The sequence below is a fragment of the Austrofundulus limnaeus genome, unplaced genomic scaffold (genome assembly GCF_001266775.1).
Source record: "Austrofundulus limnaeus strain Quisiro unplaced genomic scaffold, Austrofundulus_limnaeus-1.0 Scaffold7, whole genome shotgun sequence".
NCBI classification, from domain to species: Eukaryota; Metazoa; Chordata; class Actinopteri; order Cyprinodontiformes; family Rivulidae; genus Austrofundulus; species Austrofundulus limnaeus.
The window spans coordinates 4,002,707-4,013,803 of NW_013952409.1; the positions used below are offsets into that span (position 1 = coordinate 4,002,707).

The window sequence follows — 11,097 nt, forward strand, 5'->3', positions numbered from 1 at the left end:
CATTTGTAATGTCTGACTGGGCCTCATGCCTCTTTATGTGCAACAAATTGGGCCAAAAGGTCAAAAAGGTTAAGAACCCCTGTTTTAGAGAATCAGTTTGTTCTTGTGGTTTTGAAAGTTGAAGAAAACAGTCGAGTTGCATTTTACAAAAAAAAACTTCATTGACCCTTTCTCCTGTCAGTTGTTTAACTCCACCTCCTCTCAACTATAAAATAATTTAGTTCTTACACAGTTTAGGCACTCTGTCTGCATAAACCTGAAATAATTATCCAGTGAAGTTTTTAAATCAAACACTGCCACTTCCTGTTGCTGTGACTTTATATTTGTTTTGATAGTTTTGTAAATGTTTTGTGTTTTGGCCTCTCTTTCCATCGGTCCAGCTGGTGCAGGCCCTCGGTGTGGCCATCTACCGAGCTCTGGACTGGGGACTGGATGACAGCGAGGAGAGGGAGCTCAGCCCGCAGCTGGAGCGCCTCATCGATCGAATGGCTAGCGGAGACCCGAGCGAAGAGGGCAACAGCAACGCCAGGAACGGCACAACGGACGAGGGGTACAGTGGGCAGGAGGAGGAGGAAGAGGAAGAGGAGCAGGAGGGCGTGTTAAGGCCGGTTTGTACGTTCCGTCAGGTGATGGTGCTCTGCGCCTCCCGTCTGGCCAACCCGAGTCTGGCTCCGGAGCACTACCAGGCCGTCTGCAGGGCTCTGTTYGTGGAGACTCTGGAGCTGCAGACCTTCCTCATCAAAATCAGAGATGCAAAGGAGGTTTGTTAAGTTTTCACTCCTCACTCACTCAGATAAGGTTAAAACAAGAAGAACTAACTGAAAGAATGAACTAAACAGAGGAAATTTTCCTCCTCAGCAATTAGAAAATACAAAGCTTTACTTTCATATGAAATAGCATTTATAAAACTTTGTTTGCACAGATGCTGAAGAAGATTTCAAGCGAGGAGTCTCTGGAGGACAGGTCCRCAGCCGAGCTGGACGCACTGAAACACAGAGACTGGGTGAGACGAGCCGACACTCGGAGAACAAAACAACCAAGTGTTTGACCGGAGAAGGCAGAGTTGTCACGCTCACAGATGCAGATGAGTTGTTTATTTATTTATTTATTGTTCCTCCTCCAGGCTCATCTGTGGGTGCAGCTGATGAAGGAGCTCAGGCAGGGAGTGAAGCTGAAGAAGGTCCAGGAGCAGCCGTTTAACCCCCTGCCCACCGAGTTCAGCCTCACGCCGTTCGAGATGCTGATGCAGGACATCCGAGCTCGCAAGTTTCAGCTGCGCAAAGTCATGGTGAGAGTCCTGATGGAGCTCAAATGTTCAGATATTCAGCCAGCGCTGCGCTCACTGAAAACTGTTTTATCTCGAGAAAAACAAGTCCYGACACCTGTCATGTCAGAGTTTAGATTAAGATGTTAAAAAATGGGCTTAAACCTTGTAAATTATGTTAYACAGAATCTGTTAGCACTTTAAGTACGTGTTAATAATGACTCCCAGCGACTTGAATTAGTTGTACATTTCCAAAGATTACTTTTTAAAGTTTTGTTAGTTTGTTCAGTGGTTCACTAAATATTTCAGTTATTGCTGTCTGCCTTCGCTTTTCTGTTTCAGGTGACAATTAGATGAAGTGAWAAATATGTTGAGGGCAGATGAGGGTGATGAAATGTGTAAAAGTTTAAATGTAATGCATTTTAGTAGTAAAAACAGTTCATCTGTAGACACTGAAAACAGGTGGAATGTCCATTAAGAGATGATTTGAAGGAAACATRCGCTAAATCCACATTTTTAGCTGTTAAATACATTTTGTTGTGTATTTGGAATCTCTAGGAGTGCAAATAATTTGAATTTAGTCTCTCCTGGTACTGCAGATATACTGTCTCTTTCTATTTTGTTTGGGTCATATTTTTTGAAGTTTTCTCTATTTTCTATGATATTTTCTGAGACGATTATGTCAAATTATCTGCAACGGAATTACCAGCTACAATTTCCTCATCTTAATTCTGCTCTGGTTCTGGGTCAGACTCTGGTTCTGGGTCAGACTCTAGTTCCAACATGTAAGGCTGGATGAACAAGTCTTCTGTTGCTGACATCTTCTATGTAAATTGTAAATAATACGTTTTTGCAAGCTATAAAACGTAACCCCCTCTCAAACTGGAGAGGGGCGGGGCTTGAAGCTTCTTAAAGAAACAGTAACAAAACCAGCTGTTTTGAGGCACATATGAGAAAAGTTGTGGAAGAGGGGCTGGTGAAGTTAGAATAAGAAGGAATTCAGACCAAAGCCTTGTAGTTCTGCCTTATAAAGACCCCAACTGAATGATTTAAATATGAAAAGAAAGGATTTAAAAGCAGGATATGTCTACTTTAAAGCAGCGATTCTCAAATGTTTAGCTCCTGACCCACAAAATGATTGTGACCATATTCATCTGTTGTTGATTTAAATATACACAAATACTACTAATAATCTAAATAAACACAGACATAATGACAACATAAACATCCACAATGTCATTTTTTTTTCATTTCTGACTATTATTTTTATCATTATCATTGTAAAGATTTGTCACAAATAATTTTTAAATGTAAGCTGCTTCCTGTAGATTATCTAAGGACTCCCACTTGTTGTTTTGGGACCCTCATTGGGTTCCCCCGACACAAAAATATAGTATGTGATTTATTTATTTATTTGTTTGTTTGTTTGTTTGTTTCAATGGTTAGACTCTGAATAGAAGTGACATGTTCTGAGCAACAGGGTCCTGGATGAAGACATAATAAAACAGAATTTCTCAGCAGGCAGCAGAAGGTTGTCAAAAACAGCCAGAAGAGCCAAGTGTAGGATGAGATGTGAGGAGGAAATAACACAAAAGACTGTCAGAAAACCACAGGGTTTTACAGATATTTAAAGAACTGGCTCGYATCTTTCTTATTAAACTTTAGCAACTGTCAGCCGTTAATAAATACTAATAAATTTGTTGATTCAGATCAGTTAAAGTTGCTGTTTTTTGACGAGGTTCAGATGAGGCAGGAGGATTCTGGGTGCAGACAGGACCGAGACATAGAATTTATTTATTTATTTTTTACTTTTTTACTTTCCAGGAACTTATCCTGTGTAGGCTTTTTACAGAAAGAAAATGTTCCGAGCCAGTGTCAGGCTTGTGGCAGAGAGCAGCCTCTCCACAGTCACTTACATTATTCAGACTYACAAACAAAATATTAATGACTTCTTTTTTTTACAGTCTTCAGTTGTTTTTTGCCGCTTCTATATTAAAATAAAGTCATACCACAAGAAACAATAAGATGTGAATAATGTTGCTTCTGTGTGATTTAAATAACCTAACATGTTAAATCAGCTGCAGTTCTGTGTTCTGTTTTAACCTTTAAAATAAGACCCGAAGCTTTAATTTTCTGACATTAATGACTATATTGGGATATTTTTACATAGATTTTGACACAGTGCAGAGGTTTGAGTTTAGTTTGTTTCTTTTTTTTAGGTGGATGGTGACATTCCTACCAGAGTGAAGAGAAATGCTCATGAACTTATACTGGACTTCATTAGATCCAGACCTCCGCTCAAACCGGTGAGTTAAAGTGTTCTTATACGTCCACAAAGTGACTCATATGTTTAATATCCTGTAAACAAGTCCAGGTCCGAACTCTGTTTGCACATAAATAAATAATTTGGCCTTATGGCACCAGGAGAAGCTTCTTTTTTTAAAACCTGTGGATTTGTGCTCTTATTTCTTGACACRCTAGGTTTCAGAGCGCAGCCTTCCCCCTCCGCCCCCGCAGCAGCAGTCCCTCCACGACCGGGTCCTGGCAGAGATCAAGCAGGAGAGAAAACTCAGACCGGTGGCGCCACACAGCACCAGATGTAACAATCAAACTTTTCTAAGTTCGTATAACTGATATAAAGACTTTTTATAAAGATCTGGGATCCACACCAGTGATGAGTCAGAGCCATGTTGGTAGTAAAACAACTWCAGCTCCTCACACATGAAATCAATTCATGAAAGACCGTGAACAATCTGTTAGAGACGTGACTCGACTACAGCACAAATAAGGCTTTATCCTTAAAATTATGTTAATTTTTGTCTAACAAACATAATAAAAACATTAAAGTTAATACAAATCTAAACCTATAAGAAGATGTTGCAGATCCTGAGTATCTTCGTGCTCCTGACTAATTTCTCCTCCCCTCTGTTCTCTCCTTTCTCAGCCTTTGGCTCTCTGCCCTGTCTGGCTCAGATGTGTCCTTGTAACGTCAAATCCACGTCATGCATCGACCTGTCTGTGTCAGAGCCCCGGCCGCCACCCCGTCCTCGCATCCTGCTCAAGGCCCCGACGCTGGCCGAGATGGAGGAGATGAACTTATCTGAGGTGGGCTCCAATACTGAGATTAAGGTTTCTGTGTTTGGCTGTTTTACAGCCTGAATTCATTCAGTTTGCTGTGTGGGATCGCAAGTGAACAAAAGGGGACGAGCAAAGCTAATATGATAATATTTTACTTAAGTACAAATAAAACTACCATAATATAAATCAARTCAAAGTATTTAATTTTAAATGAGCTCAAAGTAAAAGTTACCTTTTTAACAACAGGAGAGTGTCTCTTCTTCGCAAAGAACAAGAGGAAATAATAATCTAAAACTAGCTGTCTTAAATTAAAAGAAAATGCAAAACACTTCTTCAGAATGGTAGAAAAAAATTAAACTAGAGGATGAAAACTTAAAAATAAAAGCCTTGGAGATCATAGAAGCTACTAAAAACAAAACTAAGAGGCAATAAAGCAAACAGGAAGTGACAGAGAAGCATTTCCCTGCACTGCGTCGTACTCTGACAAGATCTGGATGAGACTCCCTCAGACTCAGGAACAGGATCTGGCAGCCTTTCTGTGGACCCCCTAAGACTCAGACACAGGATATACATTAGAGGCATCCTGTAAGACCCTCCGTCRACGTCTTTGTGTTGATCTGTTGAATCAAATCTCTGTAAAGTTTCTGGTTGTAACAGAACAAATCAAGTCAGCAGATTCTCATTTCTTGATTCATTCAGATCCTTTTTTGTTTTTGTTTGTGTTTTTCTGGTTATGTCTTACATTGAAAAATGATGCATTTTAGTCCAAATCAGCATWGATCAAAACCAAAGTGTGACGTTAATTTATCTTTTCCACCCTTCTGCCCTCGACCCCTGAACCACAACAGGAAGAAGAGTCTCCAGACCATGGAGACCTGAGGAGGACAGAGAGCTCCCCCACACCCCTGAAGAGAGACCGGTCCTTCTCAGAGCAGGACCTCGCCTTACTCCGAGGGGACGTGCTTCCGTCTCTGTCACAGTCGGCCCAGCTGGGTGARACCATCAGACTGCGGGACATCAGACCCAGGTCCAGGACGTTGACTGGTGCCGGGCCTCCACCTTACCACAGAGGTCTCACTAATTATTCCTCACCATATAATATCTGAGATCATCAGAATACCTCATGTCTGCTGTACATCCAGAAAACCTTTCATTAATGTTAGGAAGTTAGAGAAAGAGATCTCTATTTCAGATCTATTTAAATAACAGCAGTCGAGACTGAAAATATCATCATTTTTTACATATCCTGTTATTAAATCCTTACCAAACATCTGCAGCTCGTTGAAGTGCTGCAGCCTTTCAGTTTGTCTGAAAGGAAGATGATTGAGCAGACAGGTTATTCAATCTGCCATTTTAATCGTCCTCTTCTCGAGGGACACCAAGTACCTTTTCTTTGCAGAGTGCAGATCTTTGAAAAGCAGATCCAAAGTGATACTGAAGTCTGCAGAGGCACATAAAAAATGGCTGTACTGTAGGTGGTGTGGCTGATAAAAATGATCTGATTTTATCATAATTAAAAGGTAAAAGATGTCACAAGAAAGCAGATTTCAAAATACAGCTAAATAAAGCAAAATACAGTAATAGTTCTGGTTTATATTTGTAAAACCATATTTTACTGTAATTTAAGTATGTTTTATTTATTTTTTTTTATTTCAGTATTTGGACATGCATTTCCTCTAGCCTCCACCAGGGGGTTCTGTAGCAGCTTTATCCCCCATTTAGTTGAAAATTTTCTAATAGACATGAGCACAGCATGAAAATGTGAACATTAAACAGATAAATGTGCATTTAACTTCTCATATGAGCCTTTTTAGAATATTAATAATAATTGATTAAATTAATAATAATAATTATTAATAAACAACTTTTTTAACATTTCTGCTTCTTTTGCCTCAAGGTATAGAAGGAAACCAGCAGTGCAAAAACGTCTCAAAAAATAGAAGATGTTTGTTCATTTTTTAATCCTCTACACAAATGATGCAAGGGTTTTAGAGACATTATGTCGCCACTACATCCAGCCKTTGCTTCAGGCACAAATCTTATTAAATTACTGTTAGCTCAGTGAAATAAGAGCTGTGTCTGTCTCCGGTGATGCAGCACCTCAGGACTGAAGGTTTACAGGGATTCACATCAGCCACAAAGCTGTCGAGAGACTTCTGATGGATTCTAATTTGATATAAAGATGTTACGATAAAGTCTGRCTTGGTGATGGAGAGTAGACACAGAAGTGTGGGATGCATGAAGCAGGGTTGGGCAAAATCGTATTGTGTGCAGTTAATCGTCAGAAAAATGGTCAACAATCAATATTTACCACTTTACAATTACTGCAATTAGTGCCACGTGATGATGTATTTTTGTGTGCGATGCACTTTCACTATCAAGCGAGCATGTGATAGTGTAGGATAGTGTTACTTAATATATGCTGCCACTCCACATCGTGGAAAAGTGAGTTTCAATTCATTTTTATTAATTTAACCTGTTAAAATTAAGGAGTTTTGTTTTTGCAAGAATATTTTAACTGATTTAGWGTCAAAAACATGCAAGTGTAATCGTTATCTACTAATCATTATTAGCTAATTGACACAATTAATCTTGATTAATTTTTTTGCCAATATCGCCCAACCCTAGTATGAAGTCTGTGCACAGGACGTTATCTGCTGGATGGCTGTCTGTGTGGAAAAGCTAACTCCCAGCCTTCCCAGCCTGCAGTCCACCGAGCAGCACGACTCGGGTTTTAAAGCTGAGTTATTGGTAGGATAAAGGCTCATTATGTAGTACCCGACTCTGCCAACAGGGGGCTCCTGTGCCTAAGCTGTGTCTGCGTGAGGATGTAAGCTGCTAAACCCCAGCTGTCATGAGCAGCTGATCCAAATTATATGTACAGATGATGTTTACTGGCCCGTTCCAGCCTCCCCCTCAGTCTGTTTACTTCCATTAGAGCCACGTTGACACCTTGCACTTGCAGGCCGGACGAGGCACCCGGGTTTAGCCATGTGTGGACTACAGAGTTACAGCAGAGCTCTCAGTGCGATCTAAGTTACAGATGTATCAGCACGAGACGAACCTCTGTCCTGGAATCAGATTAATAATACATGACTGCATTAGAGGCGATCGACAAACGCTCTTAGGGGCTGAGATGTGAGACGAGGCTGAATGAAAGGAGCTGATGTGTAATTCATGGACTTGTTAGGCTCGGATTTGAGGCTTTTTCTCGTTCGCTCTCGGCCACGCTCATTTGATACGTCCTTATTTAATTCATTATTTCCCTTTACTGACTTTTAATCCATTTCCATGTTTCCAGCCTCCTTTCCAGTTCATGGCTGGGTGCCGCCATCTCCCGCCCGCCTGTCTCTGAGTTCAGTCGACGAGGCCACGGAGGGGCCAGAGTCAACACCAAGCTCCAAAACTGGAGACCAGTGGATGGTGAGACGAGATCAGCCCATTTATCTGCAATTTTACAGCATGTTCCTAAAATTTAACCTCTGGAAATAAATGATTCCTACTTGAAAGTTTCATTAAGTTCAGTGGTTCACAAGATAYTTTGTCAACAGACAGGCACACAGGCACGGTCCAAATCATTATGACCAACGTTTCGGCTGTGAGAGACAAGTCTTGCACCATGAACAGCTGAAGAAACCTTTAGTTTGCTGCACTTGTTGGATTGATGTTGTGTTTCTGTTTGCATTCAGAGTTTTCTTGTGTTTTTAATGTTTGTTTTGTTTTGCTCAGGAGGAGTTCAGCCATCCTGTGGAGAGTCTGGCCTTAACGGTTGATGAGGTCATCAATGTGCGCCGAGTGCTGGTCAAAGCAGAGATGGAGAAATTCCTTCAGAGCAAAGAACTCTACAACAACCTGAAGAAGGGGAAGGTGTGTGTTTCCTGCCCGGCTGTACTCTCCGAGCTGCTGACAGTAAATCCACTCAGTTTCTCTGTTTCCTCAGGTTTGCTGCTGCTGCAGAGTCAAGTTTCCTCTTTTCTCCTGGCCGTCTACTTGCTTACTGTGTAAAAGGTACCAGACAACTTTCACTGGACCTCCTGGGAGGTTTTAGATTCACTTCAGCTTTAAAAGAAACTTTAAAGTCTGTGTTGGAGGATTGATGTTTCAGGTTTTTTACACTTTAAATGTTCAAAAACTGTCAGTAAAGTTTGTTTTACATTATGAAATTATCCTGTAACAACTTCAAGTTTTTATGTTTTAGTTTTAAATCTAATCTTATCTAATTTCCCTTTGGGATTAATAAAGTATTTTTGAGTTGAATTAAATTGAATTCAAACTCAGGTTCACTGTTTCTATATTTTCTACTAAAACAAAATTAGTTCATTTTTTTAGTTGTGTTGCACAAACGGGGGGACGGTTTTTAAGACAAATTTGTTCATTTTTGAGTGAGAATGATAAAATTATTTTACACAAACTGAGTCATAAAAAACATCTTCATTAAAATAAAATGTAAACATTSCTACAGGCACAGGTTATGTGAATTAAAAGCAGAAAGTTGGACATAACAGTTAAAACAAATCTTAAATATTTCCTTTTGGTATTAAACTAAACTGAGAAATGTATTTGTTTTTCTTTCTCCCACAGGTCAGTCTGCAGCTCCTGCAGTGCAAAGGTAAATTCACACATTTGGCTTTGTTCAATTATTATTTAATTGTATTTTTATATATATATATTGTGTGCCATATCATGTCTGTGTTTTAGTATAATTACAAATAAATGATGCAGAAAACAAAYTGATTTGTAATAGATGAGATATTAATTGGGTATCTGTGAAGCCTTCCTTTAGTTTTTATCACAAATGATTGATTACATATTTGAATTATATTATATTATATATTTATAAGCTTATTGTAAATTCATATAAATATGGATTTTGGTGTTTTTTTTTTACCTCCTGTCAGGCTGGCTTCTTTGTTGACCTCACGTTTTCTGTTGTTTTGCTGGTTCTGATTTGTTGCTTCAGTCCCGACCCGTGTTGGATATGTGTTTCTGTAGGTTTGAATTTGTGCTTTTATTTTTAATTTTTTGTTTTGTGTGGTGTGTGTAGTGCTGTGGCTCATCTGTGTTGTCAGATCATTGTTTATTGAGACGTGTTTGTTTTTTGTTAGTTTGTGTCATTTATGGAAAACATTGTGTTTTAAATCAATTTGTCGTCCTCAGTCTGTATTTGTGAAAGGATCTTCCTGTTCGAGCCGAAAGTTTGACCGATTTCTTCTTCTTCTTCCTCCTCTCCTCCAGATGAAGATTCCCTCCAAAAAGATGGCCCATATTCCTGTGTACACTGTGGGCTTCCACACWGCACCAAAAAGTCACGGACACAAAACCCAAGTCTACAAGTGAGTCTTTTCTTTAGCAAGTACAAAGTTGAAATTTACAATAAAAACCAGAAAAGATGTATTTTATTTTTACCCTGGTTTCTGTCAAAACAACTAAAAATGCTCAAAACAAGACTCTTTTGTTGCTGAACTGAAGTTCAAAGGTTTAAAATTTGAAGTGAGCCCCTCCCTCAGTGACTTTCCTTACTTTAGCAGAAACATCTCTCGTGTCTGAAGTTCTCCTCAATCCAATCACACCCCCACCCCACCCCTCCACCACTCCCTCATTCTTCTTCTGTTATATAATCACCTCCTCCGGGCCTCTAAGCAGCCTTTATGTAATAATTACCCAGCTGTCTTTGTAAAGATGGTTGACAGCCAGTTGGAGGGAAATGGAGCGTGTGCTGATTTGGTGTTGTGTTTACCTGCCGACACCTGTCATCAAGACCTAAAGATGCAACCAGAAGAACACAAATGTGTTTTATAACAGCTAATATTAAGTGTTATTTAAGCACAAGAACTGACCTTAATCTTCTCATTAGTGACGGCCGTGCTGCTGCTCGTGTTGGGTTTATATGTTCGTCTCTTTAAATAAGCTGAAGATTTTGTGCAGMTTTTTTTACCCAGATGTTTGGCTGATTTACAGATGAAAAGCGTTAAGAGGGATTTTTGTGCAGCAGCTTCTGTCTCATGGTTTGTCTGCAGATCCCTGCGAAGGCTAACCCGCTGCTCGGTGGAGGAGGAGTTCCCGCACCTGTACGCCAACGGCTGCACGCTGCGCGACGTCTGCGCCGAGTGCACCAAGTTCGTCGTCGACGTCATTTCCTCCAGCCGCCGGAGCCTGGACATCCTGAACAACACTCCAAAGAAGGAGGCCGTCCCCGCTCAGAGACCACAGCTGCAGCGTCAGTCCAACGTCGAGGCTTTCCCTCACCTGTCCGCGCYGCACCACCCTCAACACAAACAGCTCCACGCGTCCTCGCCGTCCCCCTCGCCGCAGCTCCACCGCGCGGAGACGATCAACAGCGTGAGCCACTGAGTGGATCAGACACTTTGTGCTGTACCGACCACACTCTGCACACATTTAGACAGACATCTATAATCCAGTAAGGTGCTTTAAAGTTAATTTTGCTGGATTGAAGCATTAAATGTATCATTTATTACGTCGTGTTTAGATCTAAACACAGTTTCTGAAGCTGTTTAGAACCGTTTTTATAGAGAGAATTTCCACGTCTGCTTTGCACAGCTGCATTATCTTCCAGATCTGTTCACTTCTAAAGGTTTAAGAAAGAAGCTCTGCGTCTGCTACGATGTGAGACCGAGGGCGGAGCTGAACTCGGACACTTAGTTTAACATCGCAGCTCTGACTGTTTTGGTCATGAATGTAAGTTTGTAAAAGCTTGTACACAACAGAACAATGTTGATTTTTATTATTATTATTAT

General features: G+C 40.4%; 1 protein-coding gene across 1 annotated transcript in view; it reads left to right on the forward strand.

Moving 5' to 3' along the window:
- spire2 (spire-type actin nucleation factor 2) overlaps window positions 1–11,097 on the forward strand; it is an 18,852-nt gene extending 7,755 nt beyond the window's left edge. The window contains exons 3-15 of the mRNA XM_014033712.1: window positions 381–761; window positions 923–1,003; window positions 1,124–1,288; window positions 3,484–3,570; window positions 3,746–3,863; window positions 4,209–4,369; window positions 5,191–5,413; window positions 7,644–7,765; window positions 8,072–8,209; window positions 8,283–8,350; window positions 8,924–8,951; window positions 9,578–9,675; window positions 10,360–11,097. Coding sequence (XP_013889166.1) covers window positions 381–761; window positions 923–1,003; window positions 1,124–1,288; window positions 3,484–3,570; window positions 3,746–3,863; window positions 4,209–4,369; window positions 5,191–5,413; window positions 7,644–7,765; window positions 8,072–8,209; window positions 8,283–8,350; window positions 8,924–8,951; window positions 9,578–9,675; window positions 10,360–10,693 — 2,004 coding nt within the window. The 3' untranslated portion in view covers window positions 10,694–11,097. The remainder of the gene's footprint in view (window positions 1–380; window positions 762–922; window positions 1,004–1,123; window positions 1,289–3,483; window positions 3,571–3,745; window positions 3,864–4,208; window positions 4,370–5,190; window positions 5,414–7,643; window positions 7,766–8,071; window positions 8,210–8,282; window positions 8,351–8,923; window positions 8,952–9,577; window positions 9,676–10,359) is intronic.